The sequence below is a fragment of the Ceratotherium simum genome, chromosome 19 (assembly GCF_057802395.1).
Source record: "Ceratotherium simum simum isolate JZ-2026a chromosome 19, ASM5780239v1, whole genome shotgun sequence".
In the NCBI taxonomy this organism is placed as follows: domain Eukaryota; kingdom Metazoa; phylum Chordata; class Mammalia; order Perissodactyla; family Rhinocerotidae; genus Ceratotherium; species Ceratotherium simum.
Window position 1 is genome coordinate 28,093,804 of NC_141918.1, and position 21,355 is coordinate 28,115,158.

General features: G+C 42.0%; 1 protein-coding gene across 1 annotated transcript in view; it reads right to left on the reverse strand.

The window, feature by feature from the left end:
- Positions 1–13,468: 13,468 nt before the first annotated feature.
- The window catches only part of POPDC1 (popeye domain cAMP effector 1), a 35,591-nt gene continuing 27,704 nt past the window's right edge, over positions 13,469–21,355 (reverse strand). The window contains exon 8 of the mRNA XM_087443939.1: positions 13,469–17,583. Coding sequence (XP_087300065.1) covers positions 17,459–17,583 — 125 coding nt within the window. The 3' untranslated portion in view covers positions 13,469–17,458. The remainder of the gene's footprint in view (positions 17,584–21,355) is intronic.

Genomic DNA, 21,355 nt, shown 5'->3' on the forward strand with positions numbered 1-21,355 from the left:
TGATGAGTTCTGGAGATTTTTTTATGATTTGTATGATTGCTAAATTAAGTGAATGGATACAAGGCTATTTAGGCAGTATTTGCACCAATCTAAGCATAAATAGTTTTAAGATATCCTCAGATAGCAGTGATTATAAATATGGAATTGACTTATGACAGTACAGATGGTGAATAAATTCAGTCTGAATGAATGAAGAAGGAAATGCATCCCATCACTGTTAGGAATCGTCCTGCACTAGCCAGCATGGAGTGTGCCAGCTTGCGAATCCAGGCACAGACTTCATGTGCTCAGGAAAAGTAGCCTGAAATTCACAAAAATATTAAAACCCTTGTAGAGAAACCATTTTGGAATTTTCCTTCATTCTCGTGAATGTCATGAGAAGGTTATTACATCAACATTTCAACCATGTTTATTTTCATTGATAATTATTATTTAAAAGAGTATCTTTTTGTTATAAAAGTAACATTGTAATTTACTGTAGAGAATGTGAAGAACCTTGAAAGGAAATTAAAATAGTACATAATCCCATCACCTGAAAATAAACAACATTTTAAAAATTAATTTCAAATATGGAAAACATTTTAAAAATACATAATCCTATCACCTAGAAATAACCATTAACATTTTTTATTAATTTTCTTCTGATCTCTTTTTTTTTCAATAAATTATACATAGATTTTAAAAATAAGTTATATTATCTATGGTTTGGAACTTTAACTTTTCCTTAACATCATATAATGTTTTGTCATATCAGTAAAAATTGTTCAAAAACAACATTTTTGATAAATGCACGTGTGGTTTGAGGAAGTGAGATTCAGTAGGGCAGGAAGGATGGGCTTGGTTTGAATGGGTAAAGGAAGAGAATCCAAGACAGAAGAAACAGCATAAACAAAAAATCAGAGTCAAAACTAAGCAGTGCATATTTAATCAATCAGTAAGAGACGAATTTGGTGGGACAAAGTATAAAAAACAGCTTTGCGAACGCATTGGAGGGCAACCAGTGCAGCCAGGAACTTGAGGAGTTACCAACTTTGAAGGAAGGGGAAAGCACATGAGGGGAGCTCATTTTCCAGTTGCCTGAGGTGCCACAGGATGATCAGTTGAGAAAACAGAAATTCAGAGCTGCCAGCACAACAGAAAATTGAGGGACAAATCCCAGAAAGGAGGGCTCACAATGAAGGGAACCCCCAAAATCTTCCTTTCAAGGAAGATTTGATTCCTTTCAAGTCATTGACTGAATCTTAAGACTCAACAGAAAACAGCAGGGTCACAACTAGGGTGAGGCAAGAGAGGTGCCTAGGGTATAAAATTTAAAGAGATGTTCGCTTTCAGGGTGGTACCTGGCCCTAGGCACCTTCCTTGTCTCACCCTAGTCTGGCCTCTGGCTGGGAGGCTAAAGGAGTTAACTGAGATTTCCTCAGCCATCTGATGCTGGAGAGGTAGAGACTGAATTTAAAGCCTCAGCGTTATGGCCCTTGGTAGACACCTGGGCTTTTTGTCTGGATCCCAGAGGCTAAACGTAGAACTAAGGGTCACACCCTAAGAGTATAGGCCATACATTAGGGAAGGGGCAAAATTGAAATAGACCAGCCCTAACAAAGCCTCAAATTAACCCTGGGTGGGACCAAGGTGACCAGCTGGTACATTACCTACCTACTAAAAGAAAACAACCCTCTTTGGAAGAAGATAACATTATCCAGAGCCGCTACAAATTTTCATCTGCAATGTCTGACATCCAATCAAAAAGTATGGAGCATGCTAATAAACAGGACCAATTCACGGGAAACAAAGGAAAACAACAGACACAAAACCACACACAGGTGACTTGGATATTGCAATTATTATACACAGGCTTTAAAAATAACTATGGTAAATTAATAGAGAAGATATGGAAGTCAAACAAATTTTAGAACCAAAAATTATTACTAACTGAAAATAAGAATTCAACAGATGAGTTTAACAGAAGGTTCAAAGCAACAGAACTGAAGATTAGTAAACAGGAAGATAGGTCAATAGAAAGTATCCAGAATGATGGACAGAAAAATTTTAATGGAGCAATATGGGTGAAACCAAATTGCAGTGGTTTAAAAAAATAGCAATTAATTAGCCTATACTACTTGTTTGAAATGGAGTGAAAGGGAGGATAAATGCAATGCAGCAATTAGAAAAGGTAAGAGTTAAGGATTTTTCAAGATGAAAAAAATTAATTGCTTTATTGTTTATTGCTTTTTAAAAATTTCGTTATGGGAAAAATACATAACAGAAACAATGTGCTGCAATGTAGAAAAGCTGCAAGTGTTACCCAAGTTACTATAATTATTATAAAGTTACTTCTTTAACAAAGTTATTACAACATTATTACAATCTTCTTCCCAACTTTCTTGCTAAAATGGTAGCATTGGTTGGACTTCTGCTCTTTGCTTTTATTCCTGAAGCTGGATATCTTTCCCAACACCTCCTTGTGGGTCTGAAACCTAGTGAATCTAACGATAAAACAGGCAGGCAGACAAGAGAGATCGATCCTAATACTAGGGAGAAGAATCCCTTTGCTTCTATATCTTAATAGCATCTTTTCATGACCTTGTCATTTACTCTTGAAGGATACCAAGCACATGTCTGAAGGCAGAGGGAGTAGATCTAGTGGAAAGATGGAAGATTCTGGAAGACGGCCTACGTATGAAGCTACTTTCATGAAAGAACATGGGGGAAAGGACTTCTCACCACTGCTTTTGGTTGCTCTCTAAGTGGCCATTTTGGGGGAACACAAGGATAATTAATTTTAATATCTCAATGGAACTTCCTAGACCATCGTTGAAAAGCTGGGGCTTTGGGTGATCTGAATTTTTATAAATGTTTAGAAACACACAAGCCTGTTATGCTGGTGCACCCATAGGCTGATTTGGAGAAATATAGTTCACCACATTCGTCTCTCCAGAGGGCTACACTAGTGAAAAGTAGTTGTAGTTTAAATGATAGATAGGAGAATCTGACAATAAAATACGAGTCCAATACACTTCTGTAATTAATGTTTCCTTTCTTTTTCCTAATAAAGAACAAATGTAAGGCCCATTCAGGATAATAGGAAGCCCCAGAATCCTAGGCTTTCCTGATGTGTACACAGAGCACTGTGTTTGCAAAGTCCTGTTTGCGCCTCTCCTATAAACTTTTTGTAAGAGCCCTTATATGAAGCTTTTGTTTGCTAGGCTGCTAAATCAAAAAATTGCTTATGTGACAATCTACCATTTTGTGATAGATCTTGCTCCTGTTTTCCTGTTATTTTCATGAAATTGGTTTTTTTCTCTCCAAAACTCTTTCTATGGGTCTCGTCTGCTTCGCTTTCTAGAAACAATTGAAATTTAAAAGAAAAGTTTTTACTGTTAAATATAATTTCTGTCATCCTCAATTTAGAGATCAGCATATGTTACCCTTTCTAATCCTCTCTCTCTCTCTCTCTCTCTCTCTCTCTCTCACTCACACACACACGCACACACACACACACACACACGCACACTTTCTGAAGTGGATCTAGGTACCCTAGAAAATGGTAAATGTTTCTGAGGCTGCATATCAGGCATGTTTCTTAACATAATATTTCCACTTAAAAAGTTTCCTGTCTTCAGGATACATGTGTGTATGTACTTGGTTTCTAAAATTAATCAAAGTTTCTTGAAGAGGGGAGCTGTTTTCTGAAGGTCCAGGGCCTCAATTTCTGTTTAATTTCTGAGCTGCTTAGCACCTGTAGCTATCCACCAGCTCCGGTTTGTAAAAATTCTTTCAAGTACCAACTCGAACCTTAGGGTTTTTGCTTACACCCCAAAGGACATGGTTCATTCTGCTCTTTCGTCAAGAAAACTGGACTCACAGCTAAGTATTGTAGTAGCAGCCATGCTGCACAGCGTACAAGGAAAGACCGTTTCAAACTTAAGAATCAAACCATATTTACATTTGACTTGGTTCAAATAGACGTATTTTTTTTTTTGAAATGTTTGTAATTAGTTTTTTTGGTTGTGTTTTTTTTTGTAAGGAAGATCAACCCTGAGCTAACATCCATGCCAATCCTCCTCTTTTTGCTGAGGAAGACTGGCCCTGAGCTAACATCTATTGCCAATCCTCCCCCTTTTTTTTTTCCCTTTTTCTCCCCAAAGCCCCAGTAGATAGTTGTATGTCATAGTTGCACATCCCTCTAGTTGCTGTATGTGGGACGCGGCCTCAGCATGGCTGGACAAGTGGTGCGTCAGTGCGCGCCCGGGATCAAACCTGGGCCATCAGTAGGGCAGCACGCGCACTTAACCGCTAAGCCACGGAGCCAGCCCCAAATAGAGGTATTATTGACATCTGGTTCTTTCTTACTGCTTTTCCACGTTTTCCTTTGGAAGTGTGGCCTCACTACTGGCATGTCGGATATTTCAAGTTTTGTTTATCACTTCTTTCATTTAGATCGTCACATCACATAGTTGAGCCATTACAGTTACCTCCACACTAGCTCTTCAAATTCTCTCATTTCTTCGTGAAATTAATTCTGTACAAATAATTTTCATTAGCTAGTCCAGATGTTAGTTTAGCTAGTCTTGTGTTAAACTTGCTTCTGCCACTCAACCAAAGCAATCCATTTAAAACAATAATAATAAAATCTAATTATGACCATAATACACTTTCTCATGGTAGAAAATTTGGAAAGTACAAAATTTGGAAAATGTGAAAAGCTGCTGTGGAAGCATTCTGGAGGTGTGCTAGCGCTCAGTCTGCTTCCTTAGGTTTGTATTCTCCTTTTGTTAGTACTGCACGGCTTTAAGGGGGAGACATATCAGATTGCCAGGAAAAATTTAACATCGAACAATTAGAAGGGACCTTGGAATGTCATTTGGCTCAATATTCTGTGCTCATCTAGGATCACACTGGATCATCCCAGACGGTTATTCCCAAAACCTGTCAGAGAAGATTCAACAAGTTCCATTAGAATCTCATCACGATGTCTAAACATTCCAACACAATCCCCACTCCCACCCAAAAACAAAACCAGTAAGCAATAAAAACTGTGAGCCAATGTCAGATTATTTAAGAGATCCCATTTGGAGTGCCATATTAACAACCTTCAGTGCTTCTTTTTAATTAAAAAATATTTCTTTTTTTTTGTGAGGAAGATCAGCCCTGAGCTAACATCCGTGCTAATCCTCCTCTTTTTGCTGAGGAAGACCAGCTCTGAGCTAACATCTATTGCCAACCCTCCTCCTTTTTTCTTTTTTTCCCCCCCAAAGCCCCAGTAGATAGTTGTATGTCATAGTTGCACATCCCTCTAGTTGCTGTATGTGGGACGCAGCCTCAGCATGGGCGGAGAAGCAGTGCGTTGGTGCGCGCCCGGGGATCCGAACCCGGGCCGCCAGCAGCGGAGCGCGCGCACTTAACTGCCAAGCCACAGGGCCGGCCCTAAAAAATATTTCTTAATGCAACACTCTCAGCTAAAATTTTCTTTAGGGCTTCTGTAAAAGATAACCTAAATACCATAACACAATCTAAATTGCATGTCTTAATGTAGCCCATTGTACAATGGGTTTTTGGAAGTTGCGTTAAGATGTAAGTCTGATTTTTAAGAAACTGTGGAAGAACTGGAGTTTCATAATTCTGTGATTGAAGACTAGGTACGATGCATTTCAGTTACTGCGTGAAACCACCAGAGGGCACTCATCACTCGCTCTCTCAAGCAATCGTACTTCCCCTCATGGCTACCATTTGAATTTCTGAATATTTCATATGGTTGATAAACTTACCTAGGAAAATTTCTGCCTGGAAAAATGTGTAATTGTAAGTCATGACTTCATGGGCTCTTATGTGGAGTTCGTGATGCTGAAGGGATGTTGATGTGGTAACTTGTCCAGGACAAGTATTTTATTTGAGTATTTCTCGGTCTTGTAGTAAGAGACTTCAAAACTATAAACACCCATACTGCATTAGATACTCATATACATTACTACCCCATAAATTTCTCATCCAGCCTTTCAAGCTATAAGAAATACAAGACTTCTAAAATTTTAGTTTGGGGGCCGGCTCCGTGGCTTAGCGGTTAAGTGCGCTCGCTCTGATGCTGGCGGCCCGGGTTCGGATCCCGGGCGCGCCCTGAGGCACCACTTCTCCGTCCAACGCGAGGCCGAGTCCCACGTACAGCAACTAGAAGGATGTGAACCTATGACATGCAACTATCTACTGGGGCTTTGGGGGGAAAAAATGAATAAATAAAATCTTTAAAATTTTCGTTTGGGATTTCATTACTTAAAACTTGGGTGTTTTTCTCACTTACACATCTTAATAGGTCTGTCCATACTCCCACTGGCTGAGAAGAAACTATATGTTGTTAAAATGTTCACACGATCACACCTAGGTGTTCTGGGTTTGGGATTTGAATGTGTGCACCTAGAAGCAAGGACAAATTCGGCACAAGTTCCAAGAGAATTTCCAGGTATAACTTAGTGAAGAGAGATTTCCTTCACCTCAAGCTGCCATGTATGTGTCACTGGTTAATATAAGAATAGCTTTCACCTTTATAGTGCTTTATAGTTTACATGATGCTTTGACATTTGGTTTTCACAAAACCCTTCTAAAGTAAAGATGGCAGATATTGATATTCCTGTACTACAAAGGAGTATACAATTGGGCTCAGGGAGATAACGTTAACTGCTCCGGTCACATAATCAGGCTTGGAGCTAGAAAAGACACCTCAGAATCCTAATTATTCTCTTCTCCCAGACACCAGAACCAGGCAGTAAACTTCTTTCTGACTCTGTTCTGTAGGAAGCTACAGGAAGTCAAAGAAAGTGACTAAGTTTGTTGAAAGGATCAAAATCACACACCAACTGTGCTCAAAAGGTACAAACTTCCAGTTATAAAATAAATAAGTCCTGGGACTGTAATGTTCAGCATGGTGACCATAGTTAATAATACTGTATTGCATATTTGAAAGTTGCTAAAAGAGTAGATTTTATAAGTTCTCATCACAAGAAAAAGTGATTGTAACTATCTGAGATGATGGATGTTAACCAGACTTATTGCATTGATCATTTCACAATATATACATATATCAAATCATTTTGTTGTACACTTGAAACTAATATAATGCTATATGTCAATTATACCTGAATTAAAAAAAGAATGTTCCAAAAATAAATATTGATATGTACAGAAAAATCCCACACACCGACAAGACTGCCTACATTTGCTTTAGTCTGGATGTTTCCATCTATGCCCCCACTGCTACTATTCACTCTTCAAACCCCACACTGACACTTGTGCTTCCTTATGTTTCCTAAAGCAGGAAGCAAGACCAGGAAAGCATCACCTGCAAAGGCTGGACCAGCCCGCAGCTGTACCCAAATCTCCTAGGATGCCTGTACATGGGAAGTTTCCTGGACCTTCCTCCAGACCAGAGCCTCCCACATTCACTACCCATTTGAATCATCTGGGGAGTTTTTTTAAGAATCCTGACGCCCGGATGCATGACATCAGAATCTTTGACTCCAGTGGGCAGCAGGGTTAAGAATCGCTGTTCCAGGTGTAAGAATCACTGTTCCTCCTGGAACAGAATACTGTTCCAGGAGGCAGTATCTGAATTCCTGGAGTATTTAAACTGATGCCCTACGTGACTTTTTTATAAAAAGGTTGAGAACTATTGGCCTAGAGCCAAAAAAATACAAGATGCTTTTGATTGAAAGTCACTGGCTGTGAATGAGAATAAATGGGTTCTACTTTTTCTTGGGCTCAATTTTCCCAGCCATTGTATCCTCTTCTGCTAATAAGAGGATTGGGCTAGTTAAGAGGACCTCAAAGTGTAGTCCGCTTAATGGCAGCGTCAACATTAATTACCTGGAAACTTACTAGCAGCTTTCTGGACCCTACCCCAGATGTATTGAATCAAATCCCGGGTGTGGGGCCCAGCAAGCCGGGTTTTAAGGAGCTTCCAAGTGATTCTGATGCCTGCTCAAGTTTGAGGACTTCTGGACTAGTTGAAATTTACATGCTCTACCTCCTCTGAAATTCTACAGTTCTGTCCCCTCTGGACACAAACCTTGATCAACACCATTGCAGAAGGGCTAGAAGGGATTTTTCAGCAAGCTGACTGCTCTGCTGAGAACTTTTGAGAAGCCCTTTAAATGTCATAAAAGGAAACATTGAATGCTTGTTGATGAAAGGACCTAATACAGTTCTGGGTGTTGATAATGATAATACATCACGACTTCAAACCAAGAGCATTTGTGAAGGACAGGGCAAGATGGGACTGCCCTGGATAGGAAGGACAGCCAGAGGCAGGGCAGCTGCTGAGACTTTGCCTAGCCCACCAAGTCATCCTCAAGGAGAAAACAAAAGTCCTGATTCAGTTGGCTAATGAGGGACACACGCAGCAAGGAGACACCACGTCAGCCTGTAAGCAGGGCGCACACTTGGAATTGTGGACACCAGAGCTGGAAGAGTCCTCATCTGGTCTAACTTCATTTTACAGCTGAAACAGGCCCAGATGGGTGATGTGAGCCGCCCGGTATCCTGGCATTCTTTAGCAATCAGACCGTGTCAAGAATACAAGTCTCCTGAATTTTTGAGAACTTCTCCCTCCCCTACTCTCTCTGGGGTCTAGATGAACTTCTCTCCATCCTTCCTGCGGTCAAAACATACCCATCGTGTGTTCCACGCACATGAATACCACCTGCTCACAGCTCTCGTGTGGTCACCATGGGAAGATAAGCAAGGGTATTAGTTCTCACTAATGTTTTAAATGTTGACTACAGTTTAACATGTTCTTCGTTCTCTTCACCTCAAGGAGAGCATCATTTAACCTAACGCCACTGTTTTCCACCCACCGGCCACTGCAGAGAGGTGCCCAGAGCCTCCTTCCCCCGCCTGCTGCTTTCTGGGGCCACTTGTTGAAGTCAGGATTCGCTCCTCTCTCTGCCCCAGCACAACATGTCCAGAGGGACTGCAGCCTGTGAGCACAGGCCTCCTTCAGTCGTTCTTGCTGTGAGCAGGAGGGGCCTTGGCAACTTTCCCTGCCCTGCCTTGCCTATCCCTGAGGTCCTGCTGGCACTGACCCTCTGACTCTTTACAGGGACTGTGGTTGCCAAGATTCCAGAAGGCTTAAGGATTTGACTTGGCAACCACAGGAAAAAGAGAGAGGGGATGAGAGCAAACATTTACTGAGCGCCCACTATGTTCGTATTTGGAAAGGTTCTAGCGTACATGTAAGGACACAGAGGCTTTGAAAGCTTAAACAACTTGCCCAAGATCACATGGTCGGAGCCAGTGTTCAGAACCACATCTGTCTGACCTCAAAGCCGTGGCCAAGGAGAAGGACTCTGCCTCCTTTTTCAGGTTGGTGCTTTGAGCAGCTTTAAGCTAAGAGGGAGGTCACGGTGGACAATATAGATAAACCTGTTTGGGGCATCAACTAACTTAGACCCCATATTTTCATGTGAACTGATATAGATTATTTTAAAAGTCAATGTCATATTTTAATTTTTCTCTTTTTCTAAAAAAATGCCTCTATATAAATACATGTACAAAAAATATGAAGTATTATATTTTCTAACTTCAGCATGGAAACTCCCTGATAACCTAAGGCAAGAAGCTGAAAACAAGAATGTGCTGGTACCTGCACACTCACTCTCTAAGAGGATTGGAGGGAAGAGACCTTGTAGGCTGAGAGATCTGGGATGGAATCCACCCTTTTACTAGCTGGGTTGTCTTGGCAAAATCAATCTCTCTGAGCTTTAGTTTCCTTATCTATAAAGCGGTGATTGTAATAACTCTCTTGCAAGACTGTTGTGAAAATACTAAATCATGTATTTTAAATGCCTGTAACAGTCTCTGATAAATAGTAGATTTATCAGATAGATAAATAGATAGAGCTCAATAGATAGCTATGATTACTATATAGCATATCATAATTATTCTTAGCAGCAAAACATGTCAATACTAATAAGTAAAAGAGTTAAAAGAAATCAGATGAGAACAAGAAAAATGGTGAGAAGTAGACTGAAAAAGGTTAGCTAGGTCCCCAAGAGAACAGAAGCGATTTTAAGAGAAATGAATCCAGGGGCTGGCCCTGTGGCTTAGCAGTTAAGCGCGCGTGCTCCGCTGTTGGTGGCCCAGGTTCGGATCCCAGGCGCGTACTGACACAGCGCTTGTCCGGCCATGCTGAGGCGGCGTCCCACATACAACAACTAGAAGGATGTGCAACTGTGACATACAACTATCTACTGGGGCTTTGGGGGAAAAAAGAGGAGGATTGGCATGGATGTTAGCTCAGGGCTGATCTTCCTCACACACACAAAAAAAGTACTAAGAGAAATGAATTCAGAGCAGATGAACATCTGCTGGCTCTGTTTTCCGTGCAGTGTAGCTGGCTCGTCGGAGGTCGGGCCTGAGCTTCATTCCCTGTCTAAGCTGCTTCTAAGGGACCACGTGTCCCCTCGGTCAGTCTCTGCACAAGTGGCATAACTGTGTGTAACCACCAACAGGTATGAGCAGCTCTTTAAGTTTTCATCATCTGCAGATGAATATCAAGAAGTGAGTGGCTATAATCATTTTCCCTTCGAGTCTCCTTTGCTATAAGAGCCATTTTTATAGTTGTGGGACTTTTTCCTCAGGTGTGAGGTAGCTTAGCTTAGTTCAAACCACATTTGGTTCTGTTGGCCTGCCATGCAAAGAGTCAGAGCGTAAAATCCTGAGTCACGGTCCTTTGTTCTCCTAGGAGCTGACCCAGCGATGTTAAGTACCACAGTGTAACACGCAGCTGTGACAAGCAAATAGGGGTAGAAAAATAGAAAGCTTAGCTGAAAGCTAGAAAGAGGTGAATTCTCTCACGACAGGATGAAGGAGGCTGGGAGATCTTGAAGATCGTGGGGATATCTTTGCCCATAGTAAATAGCAAGGAAATATTAATGTAGTGTCTCACATCCAGGACCCAGGGATGTGGCAACCCAGAGGAAGCTGGTACATACGATGTTGGAACTGTGAAAAGGGTCTCCAAGTGGAATGAGGACAAGGCTGATGAGTAGAATAAGAGCATGGTTGGGAAGAAATAGGTTTTTCAGAGTTGTCAGGTAGAACTAGGGACGTGCCTTGACCAAGCATGCGGTTGGGTTCTGGTTGCTCACTTGCCGGCCACGTGACATTGGACCAGTCGCTCATCCTCTCTGCACTTCCCTCCCATCAAAACGGGAATGCTAATGTCTGTCTGCCACCCTCACAGTACTGGTCAGTACTGGTCAGATATTGAGTGGTGAAGGGAAAGTGCTTTGTCAAATACCACAGCGATCTGAAGGGACTTGGAGAACCTGAACAAACACTCCTTGATGGTCCTGAGATGCATATAACCAGCCACACTGTGGGGTGAACCTTTGTAGCAGAGGGTGGGAAGTGGGGAGGAACTGACTCCACGGAGGGTGCGACACTTCAGGTGGGAGGTGTAGAGTTTATCCTGGGGCACCGCTGGGGGAAAGAGCAGGCATTTCAGGCAGATGGGCTAGTGGTGAGGAGCTCAGAGAACAGCGAGCAGTCACCGCCCTGGTTGGGGTGCAGGGGAGGAGAGACTAGACGTGGAAGGGCCTTGGTGGCCCTGCTAAGAATGTGGGCTTTCCTCTGCAGGTAACGAGGCCCCATCAGAGGGTTTTCATCTCTGTTGGCAAATTTTCAGATGACTCTATTAGCAGCACAAAGGTTGATGGGAAAAGGCGAGGGTAGGGGTGAAGAAACAAGTTGGGGCTCTGCTGCAGGAACCAAGGTATAGCCACAGAGCCAGAAGTGGAGGCGCTTAGAAAATGATGATATTTATTATTTCATTAAAAAATAATAATAAAAACCCATTACATGTTAATGTAATTAACATTTTTCTTGAAAAATAACTATTATACAAACCCCCCCCAAAATAGCAAGAAGAGTAGCATTGTTGTAGACTTTTGCAAATCTTTTAAACGTCTGGCTGAAGAGAAGACAAAGCTGGCTTCTCACATCTGCTTCTGCATTGTTTTGGTTCAAGTATGTCAAGAAAATCTTGCCTCACACAGATATGTAGTTGGAAAACGGAGTATTTTAATAACGTTTAGAGATAATTGAGGGTATTCTTGACACTACAACGAAACTCAGCAAGGGATAGTTTCCTAAAGATTAGTTGCAGTATGGAATCCAAAACCCTATCAGTGACCCTTTTCTGCTGTTACAGTGGTCTAGGCTGCACTTGGGATGGATCTTATACAGTATTTTGCAACGTCCTGCATTGGTGATTTAGAAAATAGTGGCTTACTGAGTTATACAGACTTCCAAATGTTGATATGTTTCAAAATAAAAGATCACAAAGTCATATTCATTCATTACACACACACACACACACACACACACACACACACACAAACACCCCTTATCAGAAAAAATCTATATGTATTGGGAAGCTGTCAAGCTCACAGTACCATCTTCAGCTCAGAGATCTGTGTCTTCAACCCAGACCCCTCTACTGAGTTCCAGATTTATTTATCCAACTGCCCACTTGACATCATTTTCCACTCAAACCTGGTCCTCTGCCATGTCCCTAGCAAGGGAACGACCACTAGTAACTGGAGGTAGAGATCTTTGACATGGCCCTCTCCCTCACCACCATCTGCTCCCACAAGTCCATACCTTATGGTGGGCTGTAGCCACATCCATCCATGGAAAACCAGCAAGTGGACACAGATGGAAACTCTTAGGTCTCACAGTACAGGCTTATGTAAGGGTAAGTTGCCCCAAAGCTGGCTCAGCAAGAAGTTCAGGGCTCAGAACCCAGACTTTAGGCTTAGGTGACCTGGCTTATTGAGCAACAGAATTAATTCCTTTTATGGTCGTATAAGATGCCCCTTTCTTTTGGGTCTAGTCTTGGGGCTGATGGGGGCAAGTTTGTTAAGTGCCAAGGACCTGCCACTGAGGGCCAAGAGATGGGCTCTCAAGTTCCCATTCCAATACGTAGGACAGATGATGGAAGGAAATGAGGTTTCTCCAAGAATAAAAAGACTGGTCCCTCTTGCCCACCACGGAATAGACCCAGGGAGATTTTTTGCCTCCTTCATGTGACTCCTTGTGTTGTTGAACCTTATGAAACTAGAAGGGAATGTTCAAATAATGTGGAATAAAAAGTTGAAATCTATATACGTCCACAGTGAAACTCTGAAGGCTTCTCAATTGCTCCATCCCGTCAACACGGTCCACACTGCCTTGTGGCCCTCTCTTTTCATGGCAAGATGGCAGACCTTTGAAATTAAGAGGAACTGACCCAAGAGCACCCCCTCTGCAGGTCTGCTCAGCCTACCTCAACCAGGGCAATTCCCATAACCTCTGAGGGTAACTGAACAAATCAACTATATGTGAGAGGAATGAAACAAAAAATACGCATATTTTCTAAGTAAGAAATTTATTTGATCAAATGACAATATATGAAGATATTTTAAACCATAAGGCTCTATTCAGATGAAACGTAAATTTATTATAAAGTAAATGTTATCCATGTAAATGGCACCTAAAAACGGAAAGAATGAGTTTCCTATAAATAATGTGTCTGTATAAAGCATTCATAAAATCCTCATATACTTTAAAACTAGGTTGTAAGTATAACAGAAAAACCTGTAAATAGTACTCAAAAGCAGGACTCAAATGACACAAAATGTGGTTATACACAAGGTATTTGGGGTTCTGTGACAATCAAAGCATGGTTACCATCAGTGAGAAAACGTGTTGTCCCATGAGCAGAACTGAAGCTGTGATCACACCGCAGCCTCCAGTTTTCTGCACAGAATCCTGTTCTTTCAAATCCTTGGGAATTTGAATTGTAGGTGGGAATTTCTAATCACTCTAGTTGGGCATAATTACAAAAAGAGGTTGGGAAACCAGGGTTAGAAAGAGAGAAGGGAGGGGAAACTGAGGCATGGCAAGGTCAGAGGTTTCTGCAGAGCAGCTTTAGAAATGACCAAGGGGCCGGCCCTGTGGCTTAGCGGTTAAGTGTGCGCGCTCCGCTGCTGGCGGCCCGGGTTTGGATCCCGGGCGCACACCGACGGACTGCTTCTCCGGCCATGCTGAGGCTGCGTCCCACATACAGCAACTAGAAGGATGTGCAACTATGACATACAACTATCTACTGGGGCTTTGGGGAGAGAAAAAAAGGAGGATTGGCAATAGATGTTAGCTCAGAGCAGGTCTTCCTCAGCAAAAAGAGGAGGATTAGCACAGATGTTAGCTCAGGGCTGATCTTCCTCACAAAAAAAAAAAAAAGAAAGAAATGACCAAGGAAATGGATGAAAAAAAAAATAACAGTGAATCCTTGGAGCTGCACCCTGGAGTCTGCAGGGAGGGCACCGAGCCCTGCAGGTCAGGATGGACCTACATGCCAGGTGCTCGGCTGGGCACCAATGCACACAGCATGAAAATCTTCACTGGAGGGCGGAGTCATTACCTGGGTGTGCTGGGGACAGGGCAGAATGTGTAGGTTACATCAACTTCCCCCAAAGATTTTTCCAGCATCCGAGGGACTTTGTCTTTGGGGCCATGATGGGACCTGGGAGGCAGGAATAGGCAGCTCCAAGTTATAAAATCAGAAAAGCTTCAGACACGTGGAAAGAAAACCAGACAAGAAGAAGGTGACGTCTCCTAGTGCACACACTGTTGGCAGCAAAGCAAAGAGGTATCCAAGGAATTCAAGTGACACTGAAGCACAGGGAGAAACAGAGAAGAGCCCAGAAAGCCAAGGATGGTAACTGAAAAATAATGGTATAGCACCCATTATTGCTAATTTAAAATATATAAACATCATTGAGGATCTACATAGTGTCTGTGTTGTCTATTATTTTATAAATATAAATATTTATAAGCACTTTCAAAATATTACAAATGACATATACACTCTGGTATAAATGTTATACTCTAGATTCATACAACAGACTTGATGTTACATTTGAACCTAGATGATTTGGGGTTATATATAGAATAATTTTTGCAGACCATTTCCTAGAGCTTGGTCACATAGCTAAGTTAATGCCAAAAACACAGGAAGCTTCTTATTGGCAGCTTTGGCAGCAAACATGTATTTTGTCTACGTATTTATGCCTTATACAAAGATACACTTCTTCATTTGTATAAATGAATTTAGAGTCAAAGTCATCCATAGGAGATCTTAACACTTAAACCTCTTTTCTGTTTTCCTATCTGCTTCTTTGTTATCAAGTCTATGTGGGGGGGTTACTCAACGGCTTGTGGCTCCTTTTCTCTGAGTCTCGTTGTCTTCCTTAGAGGTGTGTATTTAAAAATAGTTTCATGTTTCCTATTCAGGCTAAGTGGCTCTTTTAAGATTCCTAATCTTGAGATTACAATCTTTGTTATCAATGACACCGATGATGCACACGTGCACGAACGCACACACACACATTTTAATAAAAACCGTAAATGATTTTATATCACCTAGTTTTAGCAGTGTGCTTGTAAAAATGTTTGTTCCCAAGCCGAAAGAAAATAACCTCCAGACACACCCAGGTTGATCATTAGAGATGACCCTCTCTGCTGTCTGAGGCTGACAAAGTGAGACAAACCTGAAGATGGGTCAGGGGAGGGAAACCCCAAGGTTCTGTGGATCCATAGAACATTAAAAACATGGCCTCAGCAGCATCTAAAATTACTTTCTACTTAGGGAAGGATGTAATATCTAATTACTCTATAGAGTGATTTCGTAAATTAGTCTTCTGCATGTGTAAACCAAATGGTCTACATGACTCTACTCCAATAGTTAAAGGACAGCAGTATTAACACCATCACATTATCGTGACACACGTGATCTCAGGCACAGAGAGAGTTCAACCTAATACATCTCCATAATCTTAAAGCCAAGGCTAAGTCATTCACCTATGCTTCATTTCCCCAAAATAAATTTCTAATTGAGCAAACTGAAGAGACCACTACTGTAGTGAAGTGAAATCAGTCTTTCTACTGTGATGTTAATAAGCCAACATTTGATAAAGATGTTAAGAGCTGGACTCCCAGTCTCTGTTAATTTAACTCAAGTGAAATTACTAAAATTATTAGCTCAAAAATGGATTTAAGAAAATGAGGTAATCCTAGAGTAGCTTATTTACCTTCTCTAACAGAAATCACCTCTTGGCGCAAGAGATGCTGCTTTTGGCTCAGCTCACCTGAAAATAATTTCCTTTGGAACTTTTCTTAGCTATTTAATATAACAGGGGACTAACTCAAAGTTGGTTCTAGAGGATGAAACAAAATAAACATCAATGGGGGATGATATAGCACAGCCAATCAATGGGCTTCACCCAGTTGAGTGCCACAGTCACACTGACCAGAGAGACGGATGATTTAAGCAACCTTCTCACTTCCCAAATACGACTGTTTCCTGAAACATGATTCTAGTAGAAAAGGGAGATCTGGAACCAAGGCCGCCACAGCAATATCTAGGTTGGGTGCCCATGGCATGGCCTGTGGTGAACTGTCTGTCCCCACAGCTGTGTCCACACTCGCAGCTCTGGCACACATTTTAAAGAGACATCTATGGCTCTGGGGGAACAATCTGAAACTTCAGAACACCAACGGAACAATGAAGCTGCTCGGTTAGTCACGTCATCCTGTGACACTTGCTTGGCCACTTGACTCTCCCGTCCTCCCTACCCCAAGTAAAGTGTTGCTCACACCAGAGTGTGTGGGACAAGATGGCTCCAAATCACAGGTAAGTCAGTCGAATGCTGAAGGTCAACACTGAGCTCAGAACTACTTCCATCTGTTAGCTTTCCAGCCAGTTTATAAATCAGCATAATATAAGGGTAACGTGAGCAAAGTCTGATGAGTTTTGTTTGTCATCAAGCTATCTACACAATGCCCAACTAAGTAAGGTGATCTAGTGGAGTAATTGACGTGTCTGGGAGAAAAATATACTCCAGCCAAATCACATCTTTCTTTAAAATTTTCCATCCAAAAAATCAACTGAAGAAAGCCTGAGATTCCCTGCTTTTTAATGTTACCTCAACCTCAATTTCAAACTTACATTGTTTGTTAAAACTATCAAAAGGACAACCCCATTGCCGCGGTGGAGAAAAAATTGTCTGTGAGGAAAATGAACCACAACTCGGAAAAATAAGTGAAAGCATTTGCAGTGACAGAGCACTAAGAGTTTTTAAATTTAAAATGATAATATATCTAGAAAACTCTGTGAAAAAATATATCTCAAAATAGAACTAGGTTTAGTCAGAAGGCTCAGTAAAACAATTACTTGAAAAGCTGACCAATAAACAGGAGAGCTAAAATACCCTTCCCATTGTTTAATCTTCCTCACTTTCCTGCCCTCGGACTCTACCAGTCTGCATGTACTAAAACAGAATAACCGAAAAGCTGTGAAAAAGTGCTGGTATTTTTCAGGATCTTTTCAAGACAATTTCCATCTTGGTAACTTGACTCCTCTCTCTGATCAAGGCAACTGATGGACTTTAAATGTATTTGGAGACACAGGTTCGAAGACCTCGTCGTCATCTTCCACCCCTTCTTCTATTGGCTTCATCTTGGCAGAGGCTCGCTGGTGTGGGGACGACACATCTGTCAAAGACACAGAAAGGACAACCATGTCACGTACAGCCTGCCCTGATGCTGGTGATGAGTAAATGACAAGCAATGGGACATACTGGAGTGTATGAGGAAGCCATTTGGTTTAAAACTAATTCGGCCTGACCTTGTTTTTTTCCAAAAGATGTGGCCTGTTGAGCATGCACTGTACATCTGCTTTAAACATTTACAATGTCCCAAGGACAAGAATTATGCCCTTAAAAATATGGATGTAACTTACCCCCATATGACATTTCCCTAAGGATAAGCATCTCTTCCTAGAAACTAAGGATTAACTACCGACCTGCTGTGTTCACCTTGTGACCACTGACCTGCGGAGCTCCTGTCATATGTGATGTGTGCTCTTTGTTCCAAGTCGGTATATAACCGCTCTGTACACCATACTTCTTTGGAGTGCTTCCTTCCTTCATGAAGGTACTCTCTGGGCTATACGATCCTTAGGGTTGGCTCATAATAAACTCACCCCAATTCTGATTTATAGAACGATTATGGATTGTGTCAACACTGGCGTGATGTAGCAAATTATAAACTCCAACTGGAAAATAAAACTCTCCGGGAATCTACAGCTGGTACCAGGAACAGTTTCCCTTAGCATTGTATTTTCAATCCAGCATTTCAATAAAGCAACCAGGTCAAGAAGTGATTCTCAGTCATGAGAACAGATGTGGAACAGATTCCACTGCATGAGCTTGTGTGATATGAGCTTCTCAAACATACGCAGTTCCCAGTGGGTTGTCCCAAAGTCTGTTTAGGACTCAGAATGCATGTTCCTACATTAATATCATACATGGTAATTCAAATCCCTCGAAAGCTGATTTTTTAGCTCCTTAATTTCCCTAAAGAACAGTTCTATTCTAAAATTATAGAACCTACCACCATCTGTAGCACCACCTAAAAGAACAGTTCTTGCCACTACCTGTCCAACAGCTCCCTGGACTGATATGAGAGAGGGAGAGGGGAAGAGGGGGAGAGGAGGAGAGGGGAGCAGGGGGAGAGGGGGAGAGTCCAGGCACAAAGGAGGGAAGAGCCAGGCAGAGGAAATATAATCCCAAGTAGCAGCAGGGGCAGGAGCATCCCCAGGGCCTGTTAGGATGCCATTATATCAAAGGAACCAAGCAATAAATGATTCATTCGTTCAGTCCCTCATTCAATAATGCATTCACCAAATGCTTACTGAGCATCCACCCTATAATGGACACCATGCTTGATGGAGAAAAAAATATTGTCTAAAAGTAAGAGTAGAAGTTATCGTAAATAGGTGCATAGACTTCTCAAGGTGCCTAATGAGCAGCTCACGTGACAGCTCGGACATAAAATCCCATCTACACAGTTCCCACATTCAATGTCAGGATCTACTTTGTCAAGGTCTCCATCTGCTCCAACCACACCTCTGCCGTATTCTCGCTACCCCCTAGCCGGGTGGAGTGGCGTTCAGTCAATCAGCCAACACTGAACTCAGGCTGGGTGTAAGGTTATGATGGAAGAACACTGAGTGAAATCTGACTCTTCAAATACTTGCTATACAGCAAAGGAGAGTAGAGGGATCCCATAAAGTAAGACACGAAGCAGAACGGCTACAAGAAATTTATGAAGATCAGCTGTTAATCCCTGGCAAGAGTCAGCAGCAGACTGCAGGGCGGGCCAGCCCAGAGAGCACGCTGCAGTCGGCAGGGTGGAGGGCCGGGGGCCAGCGGTATGCCACACGGCACGGGGAGGCAGCATGCACAGTGGTCAAGACCAGAGGCTCAGGAAACATTTCCAGGGTTCACATCCCTGCTCTGCTGCTTCCCAGATGTGTGACCCGAACTCCATTACTAAACCTCTTTAGGCCTCAGTTTCCATACCTGTAGAAAGGAGATATTCATAGGACTGCCTCACGGGGTTGTTGGGAGGATTAAACAAAATAATCATGTAATGTGATTAGCAGGCCTGTGTGCTAGGCACGTAGAAAATGTCACTAAATGTCATTTATTATTAACTGTAGAGTCACTGCCATACTTCTGGGGAAATGCCACTACCAACAGCCACATCGTCCGACACAAAAAGATTATAATTATGCAGGGCTGGGCGTTGGTATGCTAACGGGCTTGTTGTACATACACGGAAATTGTTCACTTTCAAACACAGTCAATTAAAATACTGAGTTTCTTGAAAGACAACTACTGACATAAACTGTAGAAAATAAGCCTCTATTAAAATGGTCCAAGAACAGGATTCTGCCATAGAGCACAGCATGGCAGAACCTCTCAGGCAAGTTCTTTTTATCCTTTTTCACACAGGTGACATCAAGCACGATGTCTAATTCGAATGTCTACTCAAATGGCAATGGATACAATCTGTGTGACCTTGGACAAGTTACTTCACTTCTCTGAGCCTCAACTTCCACATCTGTAAAATAGGAATAATAATAAGACTATCTTCTTCACGAGGTTGTTAACAGGATTAAATGACTTAACAGTTGTAAAGTTCTTAGATTGGTGCGTAGGATGTAATAATCACTTTGAACCAATAAAATGAGTTCATTAATATGGTCTTTGAAGGGCAATGGCCTACATAATTAGAAAACCTGTTAAAATTCATCATCACCATAGGAATGGCAAATAAACGAGACGGGACTTGTGTTTGAATGGAGGTTTGTGTTTCTTAATCTAAACGGTCCTGAGTGCAGCAAAATTGTCTATTTTTTAAAAAAAACAATAGCCACGGCTTCCATCAAATTTCTAGCCTCAAGTTATGATTGAGTCTCATGAAATATTAACTTAGCCTAAGCATTTGCAATCAGAAAAAAGCCTTAGAACAAAGAACAAGATAGCACACCTAAGAGCATTAAACCAAATCAATAATGTAGAGCATTCAGACATAATTGTTTAACACACATAATAGGAACACGCCCAGTTTATTTTGACTGGGGAGGTGGGACTAATTGATCTCCAGTTTTTTTTTTTTAACGCTTCAGTGCCTGGTTGTGTATTCTCGTTGTTAGTTTGTTTTTTTTTTTTTAGTTCTTTATGTGAGCCGCCACCATAGTACGACAACTGACAGACAGGTGGTGTGGTTCCACGACCGGGAAACGAACCCCGGGCAAGGTGGTGACAGTCCTGAATCTAAACCACTAGGCCACCAGGGCTGGCTCGATCTCTAGTTTTTAAGCTTATCTATCAAACCAGGGGTGACATTCTACAGTATCCTGAGGCTGCTATCTACATGGGGGCCAAAATGTTATCTGACCTTCTCAACTACCTCACCAGTCACTGCATTTTTCCCTTGAGAGAGAATGGAAGAGAGGACCCAACACAACAGGAAATGACCTAGTGAAAACTTGCCAAGAACTTTCAGTTTCCCTGTGAAAGATTTTATACTGTTCCCACTATATTTGGGAAAGGAAGAGTTGTGGTGCTTACTATATAACATTAAAAGATAGTAAGGCAAGAGTCTTCCACAGTCCTGGAGTGACTGACATCCAGGGGCCTCCAAGTCGGGCCTCCTTCCCCTTGTAGTCCAAGCTCTGACAAACTCACCAGTCCCCAAGTCCTACCCATCCTCTTCCTCTTCTCCTCTTGCTCTTCCCTCCATCTGGAATGGCCTCTCCACTCCCATCCCTACCCACCAAATTCTTATCCACTTCTCAAGGTGGAGTTCCAACCCCACCTCCTTCATTCATAGTCTTCCCTAATTCCTCCTGTGGGGCGATTCTGCTCTAGACGACTACAGCCCTTACACGTTCTGCACCACATTGCGGTCACAT